This window comes from Populus trichocarpa, chromosome 2 (genome assembly GCF_000002775.5).
Source record: "Populus trichocarpa isolate Nisqually-1 chromosome 2, P.trichocarpa_v4.1, whole genome shotgun sequence".
Lineage (NCBI taxonomy): Eukaryota > Viridiplantae > Streptophyta > Magnoliopsida > Malpighiales > Salicaceae > Populus > Populus trichocarpa.
In genome coordinates, this window is record NC_037286.2 from 573372 (window position 1) to 596850 (window position 23479).

A 23479-nucleotide genomic window follows, 5' to 3' on the forward strand; every position below is an offset into this window, starting at 1 on the left:
GGATTCCTTAGTGACTCAGTCTCTTAATCTCTTTCTCTCAGCCAACAATCAACCACCGTCCACCTCCACAACAACCCTCGCCCCTCATCTTTTTTATTTTTCCATCATCGACGTCGTCCTTTTCAGCAGCCACCGTGAGAACCAGAGTCCACACAACAACAACGACGTCTCTCCAGTCTTCACCAGGTAAGTTACTCTGTTTATCTTGTTTCTCCTCCTGCAAAAATTCACTGGTTTTCTCTTTTCTGTCGATAACTACCAATGCCAGGGGTGATTCTTTTTCCCTGTCCGTTTCTTACTCTGATGTTAATATTAGTTTGATTGGATTCGCAGGCTCCAACTTTGACTGCAATATTGATCTGCATCTGCTCAGCCTCGGTGCTCACTGCTCAGAACAGAGGTAAGCTTCTTAGTTTCTTACCATGTCCGTTTCTTTACAGTTTAATGATGTTAAAGATTAATATTTTGATTCAAAGTTTCTGTGACTCTGTCAGTCTGTTTATTGTGGAGAGTTTGCTTGTGAATTTTAGATTCAAATTTAATCGTGCGTGTGTGTGACTCTGTTTTTTCTTACACTGGATTTGGATGCTGAGTTGTGAATTATGATGAATGGACTCTGTCAGTCTGTCTATTGAATGCTACTGCTGCTGAGTTGTGAATTGTGATTTAGAATGTTGCTGCTGCTGAGTTGTGAATTGTGAATTTGTGATGAATGGATTTATTGTAATTTAACCGTGATTTGGGTTGTAACTTGTGATGAATGGATTTTAGGTTGTAAGTTGTAATTTTGAGTGCTACGTGACTGTTTTTATGCTACCTTTGTTGAGTTGTAAAGGGTTGTAACTTGTAAGTTTGTAACCTGTCATGGATAATAATATAGAAGATGGGTTGTTGGCTGTTATTTTTTTGTAGTGTGTACTAAAATGAAGTTTGTAACCTGTTATAAAATGTTTGGATTGATTACAGGGATGATTTGAATTGATTCTTGAATTGTTGAAGTTATGGCATCTAGAAAAAATTCTTCTGGTAATAGGCTTGATGTGGGATGGCAACATGGGATAGATATTCATAAGAATTCTAGAAAGTTCAGTGCAAGTATTGTCAAAAAATTATTAGTGGAGGTATTTTTCGTTTTAAACAGCATTTGGCTTGCACTCGTAAGGATGTTGAGCCATGTCAGCAAGTACCAGAAAATGTTAAACAGATGATTTTAGGTGTTTTGGTGAAAAATCTAGAAGCAACTGAAAAGAAAAGAAAGGCCCTTCAATATAGTGTAAATGATGATGATGATGATGAAATAAAAGAAATTAGCTCCAAGGACAAAGGAAAGAGAGTAGCTAGTGGGAGTGGAAGTACACAAACAACCCTAAATCAATTGCTAAAAAAAGATATTAAAGAAGAAGCATGTCGACAAATTGCAAGGTTTTTTTACACTAGTGCAATTCCATTTAATTGTGTAAAAAACCCTGAGTTTCTTAAGGCACTTAAATTGGTTGCAAAGCATGGGCCAGGTTTCAAGCCTCCATCCTACTATGATATTAGAGAGAAGTATTTGAAGTAAGAAGTGGATCAAACAATGAATTTGCTTGAGGAGTACAAGCTAGAATGGAAAAAAACTGGTTGTTCAATAATGTCTGATGGATGGACGGATAAAAAAAGACGTTGTATTTGTAACTTTTTGGTTAATAGTCCTAAAGGGATGGTTTTTTTGTCATCGGTGGATACTTCTAATATGTCCAAGACTGCTGAAAAGGTATTGAGATGTTAGATGCCATTTGTGGAGAGGATTGGGGAGGAGAATGTTGTCCAAGTAGTCACCGATAATGCTGCAAATTATAAGGCAGCGGGACAATTATTGATGGAAAAAAGAAAGAGTTTGTTTTGGACACCATGTGCTGCCCATTGTATTGACTTGATATTAGAGGATTTTGAGAAGAAGTTAGAGGTTCATCAAGTAACTATTTCTAAGGGGAGGAGAATCACCTCATATATTTATTCAAGAACTATTCTTATTTCCATGCTAAGGCATTTTACGAAAGGAAAGGGATTTGATTAGGCCTACTGCCACTCGGTTTGCTACTGCATATTTGACTCTGGGATGTTTGAATGATCATAAAATGCAGTTGATGACCATGTTTACTTTCAAACAGTGGAGTTCATGTAGGTTTGCAAGAATAGAAGAAGGGAAACGAATTCAAAATTGTGTTTTGGATAGCAGGTTTTGGTATGATGTTACTATATGTATTAAGACAGCGTTTCCTCTAATTAAAGTTCTTCGATTAGTTGATTCTGATGAGAAATCAGCTATGGATTTTATATATAAAGCAATGGATGAAGCAAAAGAGAAGATACAAGTGAATTTTGATTCTGTGAAAAAAAATGTATATATCTTGCTAATTTTTATTTCAAATGTTGTCATTTATTAATATGAATGTCATATATAAAGTAATGATATTTTTATTATTTTATTTTTATATAGTTATATACCTATATGGAATATTGTTGATGTAAGATGGAAACTTCAACTCCACAGACCCTTACATGCAGCAGCTTATTATTGGAATCCTCATTATCATTATAATCCCAATTTTAAGGTTAATGCCAACATTAAAATTGGATTACATCAATGCTTAGAAAGGATGGTGTCTAATGCAAGTGAAAGGTGCATAATTGACTTGCAACTTGAATCATTCAAGGATGCAAAAAGGTTGTTTGGCATTGAGGCTGCCAAGACAGCTAGAGATAAAAAAACTCCAGCTCAATGGTGGGATTCTTATGGGGATGAATGTCCAGAATTACAAAGGTTTGCAATCTGAGTTCTAAGCTTGACTTGTACTTCATCTGGATGTGAACGTAACTGGAGTGCATTTGAAATGGTAAGTTTTTTTATTTTTTTATTTTAAATGTTGAAATATTTGATAAAAATCTTATCAATTTGAATTGTTTATTTAGGTTCACACAAAACGAAGAAATCGTTTGCACCAGAGAAAAATGAATGACTTGGTATTTGTAATGTGCAATCTGAAATTGAATAATAATCAAGTCAAAAAGCAAGCTGATGATTTTGGTGTAGAAGATGATCTTTCATTTGATGATGATTGGATAACCGAGAGAGAAAAACATTCAAACATTGATTTGCTTGGTGCTATTGATAGTGTAACACGAAGACAAAATGATAATGAAGATGAAAGTGATGAAGAAGAAATTCCTAATGATGCTGAAATGGAGAGTCATGATACTGAAGATGATTTGGAGATTCAAATTGATGATATTGGTGTTAGTACTAGTAGCAGCACTAACACTCATAATATTGGTGTTGGTACTAGTAGTGACACTAATAATCCTCTTGATGCTAATGATATTGATGAATGTCTGAGGAATAATGAGGAAGATGAAGGCAATGAAGCTGGTTTTAGTTTACATGACACACTAGCAGATTATTTGTTTTAAATTTGTTAATTATTAGCTAATGAAAAGTTATTTAAATTATGTATGAATTTTTATTTGAAGCATGTATTTTAAGGTGCTTGAACTATGTATGGATTTTTATTTGAAGTATGTATTTTAAGGTGCTATGAATTTTTATTTGAAGCATGAATTTTTTTGATGTATTTTAAAATTCCTTACGATTTTACGATCCGTTTTTACGATCCGAGTTTATTTAGTACTTTCCGTGCCGTGTCAAAATCGTGATTTTAACAACCTTGCTCTTGGATAAAACTTGACTTGAGAGTTGTCTTGGTTTAAAACCTAGGTTGTGGGTTAGGTATGATTAGCTCGTAAATTAGCTAGCAAGCCATGCATGTTTTAAATTAAAAAAATGATTTTTTTCACTAATCTAATTCTATATCAATGAATCACAAAGTTAACATTTCAACACATTGTTATCACCAGGCTTAGCAACTACTGATGGGGAAAAATGGGGTTTCAAATCTCATCAAATTCTACTGGCATTTGAGGCTATCTGGATCAAATTGGATGATTTTTGTACCTAAAAGTCAGCTAGAAATGTGAAAATTAATAAACGGATAACTATGTGTATAAACAGCCATCTGGATATCTAACACTCTTGACTCTCTCGTGAGAAAGCTCCATCCATACACACATGCAGAATCTGCTTTGAGCCAAAAGTGTCTCTGTGGGAGACAACACAACAACATGCATGCACAACCAAAACCTCGACATAGCCCCTAATATATCAAATTTATTATTATTTGAGCTCCAAACATTTCGATTTCATCTACATTCATTGCTCTAAACACAATTAACAATTAAATTAATTTCTTTCATCCATCCACTCAAAAACATTAATGACAATTCACGAGTGTTTTTCAATCTGCACATGATTTTGAGGAGCTTCCATTAACTGCATATATAATAATAAACTCTAGTATATTTTAAAAAACAATTTCAGTACCAATTTATATTAGTTTTTTCTTCATTTTTATTTTCGTACAAGCCAATAAAGTTAATGGTGATTTTTCTTTTAAAAAATATTAAATTGATATTTTTTTAGTATTTTTCAATTATTTTAATCTACCAATGTAAAAAAACAGTATTTTAATATATTTTTAAGTAAAAAATATTTTTTAAAAAAATACTTTACGCTATAATATAAAACACTATCTAAACAGAATATGCCGACACTGATTTTTTTTTAAGAATTATTAGGGATTTATCTGAATACATCAAACTACAGCACTCAACAAAGACGATGGATGGGGGGATAAAATCATCCCGTCTACATGGATTATATTTAAAATAAAATTGATAAGATCAAAAGATTGAGGACTTATTGGTAACTCATTAAAGATTAAATTTGAGTTTTCAATATATATACATACACACGTACGAATAACGTCTGGCAGTTTTGCACGATCGAGGCGTGACCCGGGCTCCTCCAGCCATGATAACGTCAGATGAGTAGCCATCATGACCTTAAATGGGTCCTTGTCTTTTAACATTAAACCAAAGAAAAAGTCCATGAAAGCCAACAGCCAAGCCAGGGGCTAGCAAACTGCACCCCGCAGGCCGCAGGTGTGTTGTTCTCTTTTCTCTCTCCCCCTTGGGTCCAGCATCTAGAACCAGTGTTTGGTGGACCCTCACCATCACCCTCAATCATCATTATTCCCACCCACTAATAGCCCAACTGTCTTTGCAACTCCCTGGGTGTGCCACTCTAGCCATTTGTCACTCCTACTCGCCGTTGTTGCCCTCCTCATGCTCATCCCATTTATGGTGCTGACGTTTCGCTATCTTTGAAATCTTGATAAATATTTTTTAAAAATGTTTTTTATTTTTAAATATATTAAAATAATATATTATTATTTTTTAAATTTAATTTTGATATAATCATTTTAAAATGATCCAAAAATATTTTAAAAATTTATTTAAAGTTAAAAAAATTCATTAAAAAAAAAACAAAGTTGAACTACAATGTTAGACAAGACCTTGATCAAGTGTTTTTGGTAACGTAATAGTTTTTGCACGGTGTTAAAATATCAGTTAAGAAAGAATTAGAAATTATATTACTTTTTAAAAAATTCAAATTTTTATCACAGTTATAGATGAAAAACAGGTTTAAATATTGAAAATTAAACAACTTTTCAAGACAAAAATATTTCCAGTCACACTGCACTCCAATAACAGATAGACTTTTAATTGAATATCTATTTGCTTTCTATACATTTTTTTCTATCTTTTATTTATCATGGAATATTCCTAGCCAAACACAACCTAAAAATAAAAGGGCTAGCTTTTAATAGTGGCATTTAATTACTATGGAGTCCATGCATGACCAATAAAAAACCCATTGATATCTAATTTTATAAAAGATAAACGGCAAGCATACATTTGCAGGCAAAGAAGAGAAATTGTAAAATTATTAATTTTAAAAAATACACCAAGAGAGACGGCCCATATAGCTCATGACATTGAGACCAGTTTCCTAGCAACCCTATAAATTAATTGATGTTCAAATAAAATCTTAAAGTTCATGCGCCTTGTTGTTAAGAAGGTACTGGCTGGGTATCAATGGCATGAAGTTATTTTTCCATGATTTAGGTATATTCGATAACAAATGTAAGAGATAGACATGGTGGATAACAAATTAAGTTTGCTATTTTTTTATTTTTTTTTAATTTAAGTCAAATATCCATGTAAGATTTTTATTTTTTAAAAATGAATTAGGTCAGAATAAATATGTACTTACAGCACCATTTTGTGATAAAAATACATAAACCTACCCATAAACAATTATTACAGTTGAATAAAAAGGATCCAACCACAAAACCACTAGAAACCCATAACACTATTACACAAAGAAGGAAACAATTAATAATTTAGTAGGTGGTCCGGTGGTAAAAACTTGAAACTAAGGGTTGTGCTCCTCCTTGGTCTCATGTTCGAGCCCTATGATTGCTAATATGATGGTCACTGTAGGTTTATATGGTCGTTAATTTCAGGGTCCGTGAGATTAGTCCAAGTACGCGTAAACTTGCCTGGATACCCACGTTAATAATAATAAAAAAAATTAAAAAAGGCAACTTAGCAAGTGTAATGATAGGGGAAAAAGCCACAATTACATTAAATGGGTGTTTGAAAGTCCAATTTATTATAAATTAGCACCACACACATGATAAAAGAGGCTTCAGCAATAAAAAAAAAATTCCTCTAATTTATCAACTATCCAATTATAAGACAAACAAAAATAGTTAGATATATTATTTTTAAACCCGATTTTACCTAGTAGGTTAATTCAATGATAAAGTTAAGTTTTGTTTCAATAAAAATAAAAAAAACAATATAGAATGATATGATAAAAAACTTGGACTGATCTATGACCCGGTCAACCTAGAAAAAACATGTTATTTTTTTTCTTTTATATCAACTATCCAATTATAAGACAAACAAAAATAGTTAGATATATTATTTTTAAACCTGATTTTACCTAGTAGGTTAATTCAATGATAAAGTTAAGTTTTGTTTCAATAAAAATAAAAAAATAATATAAAATGATGTGATAAAAAACTTGGACTGATCGTTAACTTAGAAAAAACATGTTATTTTTTTTCTTTTAAAATGATGTGTGATTTTATCCGATTGACACAACTAGTGACCCATGACTTCTCCAACATCTATTATTGAATTGAGTTTAAAAATTATGATCCAGCGCGAAGTGTTTATCAATTGATTAGCAGCAATTAAGGGAACTAACACATAAACTATTTGCGCGTGAGCAGAAAAAATTACAATGCTGATACAAGTATTATCTCGAAGAAACAAAATAGATAATAAAAATCAAATTCATGATTCGCTGAATAAAAATATTTCACCAAACCTGAAAAATATCTTTTTATTTTCTCTAATCCTTGGGTCTATCTCTTTTGAAACATTGCTATCTAAGGGAGAGAAAAAAAAGATAAATGGAAAAATATAAAAAGACAGCTATGATTGAAAGTTATTTTCAATATTTTTTGTAATTTAACTAAAAAATCATTTTCAATATGGGAGTAATTAAGTGTACCGATATGGGCGCTTTTGATCTTTCCCCTTCTTAAATCACTCTCATCATTTAAAACAATTTAAAAATATAAAAAAAAAATTTATTTTTTTTAAATATAGTTCGCATCGTATTTCTAAACACATACTCTAATGGTGTCCACTGTAAGGGAGATGGAGGTTTTAAGGTGGAGAGGGCACTTGGCTGTTGAAAAACACCACCCATTGACTAGAAACTGATAATGAAATGAGTGTGGAGGGACAAATTTGTCTTTCTTATTAGCTGACACGGCTGGGATGGGATAGCTTTGTCTCGTTGATGAGGATTTTATTACATAAGTGTTTGATATCATGATGTAATATGTTTTTTAAAATAATATATAAAAATAATTTTTTAATATTAGTATATTAAAATAACAGAAAATACTAAAAATTTATTAATTTGTTTTCGTTTTAAAGCAAACGCAATCAAATATAATAAAAAACTCAACAACAAATAAGTACATGTAACCTTATAAGTCACAAATATTACATGTAACTCACTAGATTATAATAATAACCTTTATAATCCGGCTTCTTCAATATCCCGACAAAAAAAGAGTAAGATTCTTTGCTCGGGTTAAGTACTAGGGGATCATTTCGTAAAATACTTTAAGATTTTTTATAAGTTTAGATGGGAGTTCGAAAACTTTCAAAACTTTCTATGAACCTCACCGTTTGCTTTATCCTTTCCTTTTCCTTTTTACAAACTGCCATTTTTTTTTTTTAATTATGAACTTCTCTTGTATATGTAACAAATATAATATATTTGTTAATTTATACCGGTTCGAATGTCACAAACTCCAAGATGATTGAAGACTTACATGGCTGTTAACTTTAAAGTTTCGAGGAATTAATCGAAGTGTGCGTAAACTGGGTCAAACACCCATAATTAACAAAAAAACAAATATAATATATAAGGGACTACAAGGGATCAAGGTCAAATTTTACAATGGATCAGATTGGAATCAAATTTTGCTCCAACCGATCCCAATCTAGAATATAGAATAATTATAAATATTACTTGGCTCTGATTTTAATTAGGTTTGATGGGTCTTCTTATGAAATATCTGAATCATAAAATTATTAAATATAATATAAATTTCAAACTTGAAAAATATTAAGGTGCTGATGTTTTGTTACTATAACTAGTTTTAAAGAAAGAAATAAACATAAAACAAAATCTATATTCCGCTAAAAATATCTCAATTTAAATGATTTTTCTCCAAGAATTGGATCTTTTTATTTATTTAAAGTGAGTTTGACACGATAACTAATAAAATATCATTAAAGTAACTTTAGTGGCACCACAAAATTACATATACAGATGATTAAAATCCTCTGTAAACACAGAAGTAATTTTCCACGTGTTACATTAAAAAATAAAATATTGCTAAAATCTAGTGGCTAAGGTGTCTGAATTTTTGTTCTGGACAAGCGTTCCACGATTGGTTTGAAAGGGATAAACATGTGGTGAGCAGCGACGACCTAAAATATATCCCCTTATTGATTTCTGGAGTTTGGCAATCGCAACGTGTCCCATTCACCTACCGCCTTGCCAGCACTAAATTTCAAGCTGAAAAACGGTTCACACTAGGAGAAGTCGAAAGTGCAGCAAGCAGACAGTTTTGCACCCCCAATGCACTCCTTTTTCCGTCACATTTTCGCCTGTCAGAAAATCAGCCAGTGGCCTGGTTCGGTTCACACGGCAACCCTGAACCCTTATAAAAGTGGGTAGAAAACAACAAGATAAAAACAAAGAGGATAGGAAAAAGGAAGCCAGCAGTGAAGATTTTCTGGCACGAGAAATTCACTTCCAGTTAAAATTAAAAAAGAATTTCCTGTCAATTTCAATTTTGGTAGGGAACCCAAATTCCATATCGAGAGTTTAATGACGGCTTGGCAGTCTAATGCCGCCTCATTAATTTGATATTACGTGTCACCCTCTAGCATTTCGTTACTGTACCATAATAATACAAAAATTGTAATCAATTAAAGGTAGCGTTAGGGATGTTTAATTGTAATTTTTTTAAAGTGATTTTTATTTAAAAATATATTAAAAAAATATTTTTTTATTTTTTAAAAATTATTTTTGAAATTAGTATATTAAAATGATCTATAAAACACAAAAAAATATTAATTTAAAGAAAAAAAATTTTAAATTTTTTCAAAAGCTCTTTTAAAATGTAAAAATAAACAAGGACTTAATATATCCATGTATTTTTTATTTTAAGAATATAAAAAATTATTTTGAAATTATTTTAAATAAATATTTGTTTCATATATATTTTTTATTTTTTAAACTAGAAATGTTTCTATTTTTACTATTTTCATTTCTTATGTTGTGTTCTTCGAATTTTAATAATTTACTTTTTTTTTTATTGTAGTAAGACATGACACTATTTTAAAATTTTATTTCTAATTAAAAAATAAAAAACTATTCATCAATAAAAAAAAATTAGCAACACAGCATGGATAATTAAACTAGTTCTTAACAAAATTTAGTTGGCAAGCCATCACGGCAATTTTTTTTTTAATACGAGAAAAATGGATAAAGTAACCGAAAGGAAGCGGCATTTACGTAAATAAAAACAAACCACATACCTCTCTAACCTCATTAATTTTCACCCTGAACAGAGTGACTGTTGCAAGCACCCAGTGAACAGAGAGCCTCTACTATGTTAAACTCTCCCTCCGCAGACAACTATAAATTCCGAAACTTTTGACTCTTTTCTCACTCTCTCTCTCACTCATTTTTCTCCTTTACAAACGTATCAATTCACGACTCTCGCTTCTCTCTCTCTCTCTCTCTCTCTCTCTCTACATGTACATATACTGCAATTAGCGGCAGAGTTCATCGCGCTGGTTGCAATGGAGCTCTCAAGCAGGACGATGAAGCTTTTTCTGCTTTCGATTTTTCTATTACAGGCGAGGATTTTTTTTTAATTTTTTTCCCCTTCTTCTTTAACGTTTCCGTTTGAAGAAGATTCTGTTTTTTTTTAAAAAAAAACATTTTCAGAGTTCGATTTTTGTTTTATAAGGGTTTCATTGCTTATAATTTTCACATTACGTGTCCTCATAGTGTGTGTGAGGACTAACATTTCTGCCGAGTCTCCAGTTTCTAAGAACTTAAGGACTGAATTGCACTTTTTGACGAGTTTTGGTACTGAATTTGAAATTTATGAATATGCAGGTGTTTTATGCAGTATCTATAGTCAGCGCGGAGAGGTCTGATGCACGGTCGCTTAAGACACGAAATGCAGTATCAGGGTGAGATTTTTTTGTTTCCTTTTTTTTTTATTTAAATTTTCTTGTAATTAAAATAAAATAGCTTGGATTTTCTCGAATTGATCATCTATTTATTTTTGATATGATTTGCAGGGAGAGACATTCAGAGGAATATTGTGCAATGTATGATATTTGTGGTGCACGTGAAGATGGGAAAGTCGTGAACTGTCCTTTTGGCTCCCCATCTGTGAAGGTATCTGGGTTTTTTTTTTTTTTTTTAATTTTTAATTTTAAAAACTTGGATGCAGCATTTTGCTATAGTTCCTGAATATGCCAGTACGTGCTTCTTCTTCTTCTTTTTTTTTTTTTTTCTATTTATTTATCAGCCAGATGACTTGCTTTCACAAAAGATTCAAAGCTTATGCCCTACAATTACTGGCAATGTTTGTTGTTCAGAAGCTCAGTTTGAAACTTTACGGTCACAAGTCCAGCAAGTAAGAAGACTTTCCGGCAACAAGATTGAGTACATGTGCACATGTTTGAGAAGCTTTTTAAGTGTTTTATTTATGTTTTGCAGGCAATTCCATTTCTGGTCGGCTGTCCTGCATGTTTGAGAAACTTTTTGAATTTGTTCTGTGAGCTTACCTGTTCCCCGCATCAGAGCATGTTTATTAACGTGACTTCTACGGATAAGGTTTGCAGTTCCTACTGTTTTGGTTGGATTTCTAAAGAGATTTTAGTGTTCTCGTATTATCATGAGCAAGAAAAATTCCAATGTGTTGAATCTGTTATGCGAATTAGCCAATAAATTGGTCTTGCATCTTAGTTATATTGCTTATCGCATAATAAAATGTTGTGAATTTTAAAAAGGAAATGCGAAATTGCTATAGCCTATTCTTTGAGTATTGTGTTTTTGATTGAACTGGTGGTTGTTGGAATTCTTCTTGGAGCTTGACACATCATTCTTTTTGCTGAAGAGAGTAATTTTATTTAAGGTGTCTTATTCTCTTTTCAGGTTGAAGGCAATTTGACCGTGAGTGGCATTGATTTTTATGTATATGATTCTTTTGGTGAAGGGTTGTATGAATCTTGCAAGGATGTAAAGTTTGGGACCATGAATAGCCGGGCTCTAAATTTTATTGGTGCTGGTGCTAAAAATTTCACAGGTGATTTTTTACTTTAACGCTGTAGCTTAAGATTCTTCTCCCTCATCTCCCTCATCTCTCTAGTCTCTTCTCTCTTTGTCTCTCTATCTCCCACACATGATGAGGGCGTTGTCGTACGTACAAAGCGAACTCAATATTTCTACTGTACCCATGATCTTAAAGTGGATGATGATTTTGGGTTTGAAGACTTTGCTGGAAGTTAGGCTTGAAGTGGAGAAGTGGGGGTCTATCTCAGAATGAATTTCTATCCGAGGAAGAATTTCTTTTGGATGAGTGTTTTCACCATACCATGCACAATTGACAGGCAGCTCTGAAATTCTGAAGGATTATCTGTTCCTTGGAAGTTTCAGAGCTCTACTTCCTTGACTTATTGCTTCTGTTTTATGCATGATTTTCTATGTTTTTGTATGACTTATAGTGCTGATGCCATGAATTATTTTTGGCAGAGTGGTATGCATTTATTGGTAGACGAGCACCCCTTAATGTGCCGGGCTCACCATATGCTATGACATTCAAGCCTTCTGCTCCTGAGTCATCTGGAATGAAACCCATGAATGTTTCTACATATTCATGTGGTGATATTTCACTGGGTTGTTCTTGTGGTGATTGTCCTCAATCTCCTGTTTGTGCAAATACTGATCCTCCTCCACATCACGAGGGGGCTTCTTGTGCAGTGAGAATTGGATCTCTCAAGGTGAGGTATCATGCAGAAAATAACTTTTGAATTTAGCCTTTTCCACTGATTTACTTGTTTGGTTTGGATGCAGAGTAATTTGCTGATGATTACCATTTGACATTCCTCGATTTTGTCACGTAAAGTATTTTTATGTTTTGCTAATTCAGTTTCACTGTTCACTGTTCTATTTCTGCAGGCCAAATGCGTCGACTTTATTCTAACAATCCTCTATGTTATATTGGTTTCCATCTTTTTGGGATGGGGCTTGTTTCATCGAAAAAGAGAAAGGGACCAGAGTTCTAGAATGAATCCAGTGTCGAATATCAAGGACAGTGGTGAAGTTACTGGGAAGAAGGATGAGAACCTTCCCATGCAGGTGCCTCCGGTTTCCTACCTATTCTTATCTAGTGGTTTTGTAGTTCTTTCTTTTTGACCTTAATCTGATCAGTGAAAAGGTCTACTCAATTCATTGGCCAATGTTGCTGAATTCTTTAAACTACTTTTATAAGATGCTTGAAGATTCTCCTCAAACCGGAAGCAGGGTTCAGCTTTCAATTGTTCAAGGATACATGTCGAAGTTCTACAGGTCCACCAAGTTTGCCATTAACGCTATCAGAGTAACTGAATTATTTTTGACCTTTTTGGTTTGTTTATATTTCAGGTGTTATGGAACATGGGTTGCTAGAAACCCAATCCTTGTGTTGAGCTTGTCGTTGGCTGTAATTCTTTTACTTTGTCTAGGTCTCATCCGTTTCAAGGTGGAGACACGGCCTGAGAAGGTAGAATTGAACATACAAATCGCTTCTTTAATCTTCTCTGTTAAAATCCTAGAGAAAGAGGGTGTTTTTGTTTTTTAACCATTCTACAGTTTTTACTACTGATATTTTTTCCCAACAAAGTCTTGATGCTAGAATTAACAAAATTGATGAATATTTCTGGAAAGAATTAGAGGACGTCAACGAATCCATTGAAATGAATATGAGAAACTAATGTGCATGTGGAAGTGACAAATTGGGGGCAATATTCTGCTTTGGGAGAGTGGACATTATTTCCTGGAGAAGTCATAAAAAAATATCTATTATGCATTTAGTTGCTTAGTTGACCATGCTTCAAATTTTGGCAATTGGTCTAATAGAGTATTCATTATTATACTCTTATTAGTGCTCAATTTCTCCATATGTCATCAAACTGCTAATACTTGTACTATTTCAGCTATGGGTAGGGCCTGGGAGTAAAGTTGCGGAAGAGAAAAGGTTTTTTGACACCCACCTAGCCCCTTTTTACAGAATTGAGCAGGTCCTGCAGTATTCTACTCATGTTTTTTTATATTTTTTGCTCCCTGTCTTGTTTCCTTGTGCTCTTATTTTGGTCTTTACAAATATACTCTTTTAGATGCTGGTTCTAGAGATTGAAAACTAGTTTCCTGTTAGTTATCACCAGTAGAACAATTTTTCTCTCCTTTTCTTCTCTGTATCAAGCGAACCAACTTACATTAGCTATGCTTTTCCTTTTCATCACAAAAATTTGCCATGAAAGTGACTGCAAATAGATTGACAGCATCAATCATCACACCAATGCTGTATTTATCATTATAATTTGCATGCATGTGTACTGTCATACCTGCATTATGTGATCGTTGCCCTTTTCTTTTTAATGTTTGAGCACAGAAAGACCCCTATGCATTATTCTGACTGCTTTTTTGATACATGTTTTCTGATGATAAAAATTTACATGCACAGCGTTTTGTTTGCTTGATTTGGAATAGTTTTGAATCTTCATAGCTGCAGGATTTTTAGTCCTCTTCTAATTCTGGAAAGAACTAACGGTGACATGTTTTCCAGCTAATTCTAGCGACTGTTCCAGAAGCTGGGGCACAGAAAAGACCAAGTATTGTGACAGAAAACAACATCAAATTACTTTTTGAAATACAAAAAAAGGTATTCATTTGTCTGGTGCCACTTCCCAGACTTTTTTGGGAACAGATTGTTGCATGCATCACCATGTATCAATCGAGTTTTCATTTGCTGTTCTATTATATTATTTTTTCCATTGTCTTATTGGAAAAGGGTGACCTGAAATGTCATAGATTGATAGCATTCAGCTCTGACAGGTTGATGGAATCCATGCAAATTATTCTGGAACAATGGTATCTCTGCCTGATATTTGCTTGAAGCCACTGGACAAAGATTGTGCCACTCAGAGTGTACTGCAGGTTTTTTTTCTTTTTTTGCTTGACGATCTTTATTTCGATGTATGTGCAACGAAATGCTTAAAACTATGTAAAAACGAATTTGTTCCACTCCAAGTTAGTGGTAACAATTTTAATAGGACTTTAGGAGTTCCTTATAAGGCTTTCCACTGTTCAGTTGCATGAGTTTGCAACAATGGAAGATGAATCTAGAGGTATTTATTTTGATTTTGATCAGTCACTAACTCTCTATCTCTCTCTCTCACCCCATCCCCCCCTTCCCATCAGTATTTCCAAATGGATCCTCAAAATCTCGATAATTATGGAGGAGTTGAGCACGTGAACTATTGTCTCCAGGTATATCTTCTCAGTCTCAGGTTTTAATAATTCTCAAAATCATGTCTTCCTCTCCCACTCCCTATCTCAGCTCCAAGAATTCTCTCTGTCTGATTATTATGATGGTACCATGTTATTTCAGCATTATTCCTCTGCAGACACATGTCGGAGTGCCTTCAAAGCTCCCCTTGATCCAAGCACAGCCTTGGGAGGTTTCTCTGGGAACAATTATTCGGAGGTATTTTTTCTATCCTCATAAATAGCAAATACAATTGGATCATATGTCTATAATAATCCTCCAACCACTTCTCTGTGACAGGCATCTGCATTTATTGTAACTTATCCAGTAAACAATGTGATTGATAAAGAAGGGAATGAAACTGATAAGGCGGTTGCTTGGGAGAAGGCTTTTATTCAGTTAGTGAAGGTTTGTTTTCTGTCTCAGTCCAGTGATTGTGTATATGGTGTCTGGAACAGACATGTATCTCCATTTTCAGATAACATGTTTACCGAAATGTTTTTCATGGTTGTTAAAATTTGTTGACACGAACAATATGAAGAGAAGGGAGAAATAAGAGAACACAGAAGTGGCTGCGCTGTTGGAGCAACAGACCATCCTCCTTAGTACCCAGATTCCATTTGTTAAAAGTAGAAATCCGAATCTTTTGCATTTAATTAAGCTAATGAATCAGGGCTAAGATGTAGGAATCCACTATCAAACATAAAAAGAAAACAAAAGGGCTGCATATATCAAAATGAGTGAAAGATATTAGATCTGATCCAAACTGTTTGTGCCTTTTTCTTCAAATTGGATCTGCTGCAAGCAGCAAGTGTTATCCTGAATACTTGACTGCTTAATAACATATATCTGCATCATCATTTCTATTGTTAATCAATGGAGGTTTACTGCTTCATTTTATCTAAATCATTTCATGTTTTTCATGGGACAGAATGAATTATTGCCAATGGTGCAATCTAAGAATCTCACACTTTCTTTTTCTTCGGAAAGCTCCATTGAGGAGGAACTAAAAAGGGAAAGCACTGCTGATGTCATAACTATATTGGTGAGCTTTTTTCTTGTTGAAGAAAAAAAAGACATTTCCATTTTAAAGTTATGGAAAATGCACTGTTTAGGGCAATGATAAAGATCCAGGGTTTGGAGACAACAGGATGTCAATTCAAGCATGAGTGAGCCACTTCGTGTAATGTTTCAGGAGTGTGTTGGATGTCACTTATTTTGTTTAATTGTTGACGCTTCTTCCATTTCAGATTAGCTATCTTGTGATGTTTGCCTACATATCTCTTACTCTGGGTGACACTCCTCATTTATCTTCGTTTTACATTTCATCTAAGGTATGTCCTTTTACTGGCTTGAACTTTGCCCTCTCCCTGGGTAGAACCTCTATTCCATTCCAAACTACTTATTGTATTCCATGAATGCTAGGTTTTCCGCATGAAATGTTCATATTTTCTTTTAACTTTCCCCTTTCCCTCATTCAGTTTTTGTGATTGGTTGACTTACAGGTATTGCTTGGTCTTTCTGGAGTTTTGCTTGTCATGTTGTCTGTTCTTGGATCTGTTGGATTTTTTAGTGCCATTGGAGTGAAGTCTACACTAATCATCATGGAAGTCATTCCTTTTCTTGTATTAGCTGTAAGTTTCTTTCTTCTTATTTCAGACTTCATGAGGTATTTGTCATTTTGCCTACATTAATTGTTGAGGGCGAGTTTTTAATAGGTTGCTTCAATTCTGACTAGCTATTGTGCCCCTAGACTACATATATCTTTTGTTGAATTGGTTCATGGATAAAAAAGAAAGGACTAGTTGCCATTCCACCTGCTCAACTCAGCAGTTGACTTGGGCCAACTAGAGCTGGATAAAAAAGAAAGTGACACAAATGCTTGCAAAATGCAAAGGCATGATTTGTAATAACATGAAACTATAAAGTCATCTATCGATTGACTATTTGTGTCACTGTCGCATAAATTTATCTCTTGAGATTTAGCATAACTCTTTGGAGAATTCTTCAAATGTTTCATGCATATAAAACCTTTCTTGCATGCTGACCGACCATTATACTAGTCTTGAGGCTCTTAGTAAATATTATATTTATTTATTTCAAAAAACTTTTTTAATTTGAATGTTAGTATTAGATCGAATATTCTTCTATTTAATCTAGGTTAATTTCCAAAGCTAATTTTGACTAGTTTTTTCATAAAGTATTGCTATAGCTTATATAATTAACTCTGTCATATCAGGTTGGGGTGGATAACATGTGCATATTGGTGCATGCTGTCAAGAGGCAACCAATGGAGTTGCCGCTAGAGGGACGGATAAGCAATGCTCTTGTGGAAGTTGGACCATCCATCACACTTGCTAGTCTATCTGAGGTTTTAGCATTTGCAGTTGGAAGTTTCATTCCTATGCCAGCATGTCGTGTGTTCTCTATGTTCGCTGGTCAGATAATTTAATCCCTTTTCTTATACACAAGTTAATTTTTTTTTTTTTTTAATTTCAACTCTTCTTTTCAAGACTGTAACACCATTTTATGCCATGCCTCTTTTGCAGCACTTGCTGTTCTTTTGGACTTTCTTCTGCAAGTTACTGCTTTTGTAGCTTTCATAGTTTTTGATTTTTTGCGAGCTGAGGATAAGAGAATTGATTGCATTCCATGTCAGAAAATTTCATCTTCATCTGCAGACTCTGATAAAGGTAGTGTTAGGAGGTTGTTTATAACTCATATTTGACTTGATGGATTACCTCATTTGCCACTTGGTTTTGTCAACTGCTTTATTTTGTTCCTTAATGTAAACTTGAGGTGGTCTCTTATTGAAAAATGCAATGTGAATGTTTAGGAATTGGTGGGAGAAGACCTGGATTGCTGGCTCGCTATATGAAGGTGCTGATTTGTATTAATGAATTTTTCAGAGAAATTATATCTTTTCAAATGCTAATATGGTTATGCTATATGTTTGCAACTGCATCATATGCACCTGTGATTCTGATTTAGATTCATGGTACTCTTGTTTAAGATTCTTGAGAGTTTTATACCTGATGAGGTGCTTCTTTTCTTTATAGAAGAAAGAGTGTGTTTCTGCTGAGCATTATTCACTAATCAAATTGACATTCTTGTCATTATTAGGAGATCCACGCACCCATACTCAGTCTTTGGGGAGTTAAGATAGTAGTCATTGCCATCTTTGCTGCTTTCACATTGTCCAGCATAGTGAGATGCTCGATATCACTCTTACATATTCATACTTCTGTAGGTGCCTGTTACATGTCGTACTCTAACTTGTCATATATATGGATCATATAGGCATTATCCACTCGAGTTCAACCTGGTTTAGAACAAAAAATTGTACTTCCACGGGACTCGTATCTTCAGGTTCAATTTCTTGATACTGGTTTACAACTTGCTATGTATTTATGGATATGGTGTTCTATTGGCTGGGGAGTTTATCATGCAAACTTTTTTTCCTGCAGGGCTATTTTAATAATGTCTCAGAGTATCTCAGAATTGGTCCACCACTATATTTTGTAGTTAAGAACTACAACTATAGGTAATTCCAGTGCTTCTTTTTTGCATATTCCTTTCATTGCTTAGATCTTCAACTGATGCTACTGCACTCCACAGCTCAGAATCAAGTCAGACAAATCAGCTGTGCTCCATCAGCCAATGTGATTCAAACTCTCTTTTAAATGAGGCAAATCTTTCTAATCTAATGAACATCACTCTGTTATTTACTCCTTATGGGCATTAATTATTGGAATGGTTGTTTTTCCTTTGACAAGAATCTTTTGTCGCCTTGCTTCTGCAGATTGCAAGAGCATCCTTAACACCAGAATCTAGCTATATAGCTATGCCAGCTGCTTCATGGCTTGATGATTTTCTTGTATGGATATCTCCAGAAGCTTTCGGCTGCTGTAGGAAGTTCACAAATGGGACTTATTGCCCCCCTGATGATCAGGTCGTTTTCTAATCTTTAATAAAAGCTGGCTTTTATTCTGGCATGGGATTTTGTGCACATTTGGCCCTACTATTATGGTCACATGGCTGCTCCTGCCTATGCAGTTCATACGATCATTGTGTAATATTCTCCTTATGCAATGGCTTAAAATTAAAGTGAAAGTCTAGTAAATGGTAGATCAAATTAAAACTGTGGACTTAATTAAACTGGTAATGACACCCCCAGAGTTCAATATGAGACCAATTGCCAGCTCCTGTTGGTGATTATAGCAACTGATTACCAGCCTGAGCATCCATGGTAATTATGGGGATATTGTGATGATAACCTACCTTTTCATTTTCTGCTCTTATTTCTATTGCTTCTCATTGCTGTCATTATTTATTCTCATTAATAATGCTGAAGCTGACTTCCTTTTCCCTGTTTTGCCCAGTCTCCTTGTTGTTCATCTGATACAGGTTCATGTGGTCTTGGTGGGATATGCAAAGATTGTACTACTGTAATCCTCATTCTTTTCTTCTTGAAATTTTATGAAACAATTTGCTGCCCATTTTCCTTTGAAATGTTTTGTGCTTGACTGTCATTTATATCAAGGCAGTAGCATCTATCATTTCTTATTTGTAGCTGGATCAATTACTAACATTTGGAATTTTTCAGTGCTTCCGTCACTCAGATTTGAATAGTGATCGTCCATCTACATCTCAGTTCAAGGAGAAACTCCCATGGTTTCTCAATGCTTTGCCCTCTGCTGACTGTGCCAAAGGTGGCCATGGTGCTTACACTAGCAGTATAGATCTACAAGGTTTGCTGAGTTGGACATTTGTTCTTTCAATCCAGTTTGATAAATCTTAGGGAAAGTCACGCTCACGTATGCATGCTTTAAAATAGTTTGTCTGCATGCCATATGGTGGCTTGTTTTTTGAATGCTAATAAACTCCTCAACCCCCCTCTCCTTTTCAGGCTATGAGAATGGTGTTATTCAAGCATCATCCTTCCGCACGTATCATACACCTCTTAACAAGCAGGTAGGTAGTATTTTCTAATGTTAAAATTTGCTCAATGTGATATGTTTCTTGTTTCTGTATGAAAACATTAACATCTATTTTAGATTGACTATGTCAATTCAATGAGGGCTGCTCGAGAGTTCAGTTCAAGGGCTTCTGATTCTTTGAAGGTAAAAAATCAGTGATAGTGATTACTGCATGGTCAGACTGATGTTATCTTTTTTAAATAAATTATCATGGTCAGATTTTCTAGTCTTGTCTTTCCCCTATGCTAGGAAGCCAACTCTTGTTGCTACTTTAGTATGATACTAGCCCTGCTCATCAAAGGACTGATTCTTTATGAATTTATTTACGACCTCCTACCTTAACATTAAAGAAGAATAGTTTTACCTGTTCATCCCATGTTCACTGTTGTTTACAGACGGCACGGCCCATAGTTGGCTGTACGCTAGAAAGGCTGTCTCTTAAATGACGTTTGTTATCCTGTGCAGATGGAGATCTTCCCATACTCTGTATTTTATATGTTTTTTGAACAATACCTTGATATATGGAGGACTGCATTGATCAACCTAGCCATAGCAATTGGTCAGTAACCCTTAGAAATTCAGAACTTGAACTGACATCTTCTTATTTTCTGTGGAGTTCATGGATTATGTGCTTGGGTTTTTTTCATCTCATTTTCTTGTGTTCTTGATGATAAAGCTGTCTTTTTTTTTTCTTTTTTTTTTCATGAATTGCTTCTTTTTTTCACTGAGAAGCTAAGCTTTTATTAACATGTTCTTCAATACTTGTAATCAGCAAAAATTCAGGCCTTTCAAAACTGAAGATATTGTTTTGTCGATTTGTACTGCTTATGTCTATATCATTAATCATTTAATGATACCTCACTGTGGTCTGAGTAAAAAATTTACCGATGCAAATTTGCACTGTCAACCTTTATTGTTAATTGTTCTCCAAATGAACTTTTTCGTTTAACATAACTGGTCATTTTCCCTTCCATAAAACCTTAACTGGTTGGTTTTATTTGGTGATGTACCAGGAGCGGTATTTGTTGTTTGCTTGGTCATCACTTGCAGGTAGGTGTTCTATTTGCCAATATTCTCCTTTTCCTTCACCAAAAAATACTGGCTTCAGTGTTCGGTTCTTTCCAAATGAACTGAACTGCTGTGTTGGAGAATGACTTCATGATTACTTTGTTTCTTAACTTTCTTTAAAATGTAGTTTATGGAGTTCTGCTATCATTTTGCTGGTGTTGGCAATGATAGTCGTGGATCTCATGGTAACTCTGCTTCCTTTATCAATATCTATGTATTTTTCATTTTATTTGTAACAATTAACCTGTTCTGCCCATACTATAATCCCTCTGCTTACAAGATTAAACTCCACAGGGCGTGATGGCAATTCTGAACATTCAACTGAATGCAGTCTCTGTTGTCAACCTTGTCATGTCAGTGGGCATTGGTGTTGAGTTCTGCGTACATTTAACACATGCTTTCTCGGTTAGCGTCACATCATTCTCCGTTTTCTTTATATATCTTCTCTACTTTCTTCTGATAAGTCACTGCCAATTCTGTTCCTCCAATGGAACTTCAAGTTCATTCTCTTCTATTCCATTCAGTTAAAAGATGAATAGATGGAATCTGCATTTGGTTATTTTGGCTTAGTAGTTAACATGTAAGTTAGATCCCATATTATAATGCATCTCAATATTTTTCTGGATTCAGATACTTTGATTTAATTTACTAATAGTTGATTACTAATGCAACTAGAGAAATGGTTTTCCTTCTGAATCTGGGAACTTTAATCTTTCAGCTCTAAGGTTATTATTGGTGCAATACTATACTTTTTCCTTTGGCTGCATGTTCTTATTCTTTTCTTAAACAGGTGAGTAGTGGCGACAAAGACCAAAGAGTCAGGGATGCTCTGGGTACAATGGGAGCTTCTGTCTTCAGGTTCCTTCTTTTTTTCTGTGGCTCATGTCATGAACTAGATTGCTGAGACCTCTGGGCACTCACTCTGTCGATACAAATTATAGGATATTTTGATTGACACCCCCTTTATATTAGACTCTGTTCATCTTAGCTATTAATTATCACATGCAAGCCACTTGTTTTCCTAAAAAATCACCTAAGAATCATCAAAAAGTAAAAAAAAGAAAAGAAAACAGGACTTGATTTTCTATCAATTTTATCATATTGTAAATGATATTATGTTTTAATATTGGCGTGGTTGAAATTTTTTTTTTTTATCAATTTTTGATGATCTTTTGATTTTATAAGAAAACATGTGTAATTCACATATTATTTTAAATAAGTTTGATACTGTCACCCTTTTTCCATGAGATACACCATGAAAGAACTAAATTAAAAATAGAAAGGCAAGAAAGGGAAATATAAAAACACATGTCTTTTGCACCCCTTAAATGCATACATCACTGCAGATGTGATTTTGAGCTCAAAGCACGTACCTTTATTTCCATGTGGAATTCTGTATTAATTGCAATTATCTTGTTGAAAAATTGTCTGTAATGTAATTTTGCAGTGGCATCACATTAACAAAACTAGTTGGCGTGATTGTTCTTTGCTTCTCAAGAACAGAAGTTTTTGTGGTTAGTGTTTCTCCACTCGAATACCCATCAAATGAGGCAATATTTTTTTCAGTTTATTTACCATCGTCCTCTCGTGTTCTGCAGGTTTATTACTTCCAAATGTACCTTGCACTGGTCCTCCTTGGTTTCTTACATGGGCTGGTGTTCTTACCGGTAAGTTTATCGAGCTTTCCAAAATCTCTCCTTCCACTTGAACGTTACCATTTAGCTTCTATTCTGGATCAATCATGAAATTGATGCTGGTGGTAAATGTCAGTGGCAAGAAGAATGTAGCAAACACATCAATATATCTTGGATTTAGTGGTTTAGTAGCAATCTCCATATTTAGAGGGAAAACAAATACATCAATCAGTAAAATGTTGTCTCAACTCTTAGGAACCAAACTTCAGGGGAAGCTGAGGTTTTTTATTTTGCCTTCAATATAGATCAATTTGTAAATTTTCATCTCCTTTTCTCACCGAATCATATTGAAAACATTGTGCGGATCAACTGTTTGCAGGTTGTGTTGAGCATGTTTGGCCCACCTTCAAGGTGTAAACTTGTCGAGAAGCAAGAAGACCGGCCATCGGTTTCCTTGCGGCCTTGAGAAGCTGTATTGCTGTATCATAGTTCTTTTTGGCAGGCTAATCAATATTTTCTTTTTTCTTTTCTTCGAGATACTAAGTCAAGTATAGAATTAGTGAAGCAAAAATGCTCAAATGGCAATCCTGAAATATGTAAAGCACGGTGTGTTTTTCCAAAAGGAAGAAAATCATTCAGCTGCAAG

General features: G+C 34.2%; 1 protein-coding gene across 3 annotated transcripts; it reads left to right on the forward strand.

Moving 5' to 3' along the window:
* The first annotated feature begins 10158 nt into the window (after window positions 1–10158).
* On the forward strand, window positions 10159–23478 carry LOC18096072 (uncharacterized). Of its 3 annotated transcripts, XM_006386080.3 has the most exons (39): window positions 10161–10467; window positions 10733–10809; window positions 10921–11020; window positions 11154–11261; window positions 11345–11461; window positions 11783–11933; window positions 12380–12627; window positions 12806–12985; window positions 13119–13195; window positions 13271–13388; window positions 13822–13905; window positions 14451–14546; window positions 14720–14821; window positions 15086–15154; window positions 15276–15371; window positions 15453–15560; window positions 16084–16197; window positions 16403–16486; window positions 16658–16786; window positions 17392–17590; window positions 17702–17845; window positions 17989–18032; window positions 18276–18359; window positions 18453–18521; window positions 18620–18696; window positions 18771–18840; window positions 18955–19104; window positions 19535–19600; window positions 19759–19903; window positions 20062–20126; window positions 20210–20275; window positions 20597–20690; window positions 21145–21181; window positions 21327–21384; window positions 21494–21604; window positions 21990–22057; window positions 22647–22713; window positions 22798–22866; window positions 23213–23478. In XM_006386080.3, the coding sequence occupies exons 1-39, from the start codon at window positions 10411–10413 to the stop codon at window positions 23297–23299; spliced, it is 3885 nt and encodes a 1294-aa protein (XP_006386142.1). In that variant the 5' UTR covers window positions 10161–10410; the 3' UTR covers window positions 23300–23478. The 3 variants fall into 3 exon arrangements, with proteins under 3 accessions (XP_052306873.1, XP_052306872.1, XP_006386142.1); XM_052450912.1 differs by lacking the exon at window positions 18276–18359 and having other exon boundaries at window positions 10160–10467; XM_052450913.1 differs by lacking the exons at window positions 22647–22713; window positions 22798–22866; window positions 23213–23478 and adding an exon at window positions 21724–21779 and having other exon boundaries at window positions 10159–10467; window positions 21990–22039.
* The last annotated feature ends 1 nt before the right edge of the window (window position 23479 follows it).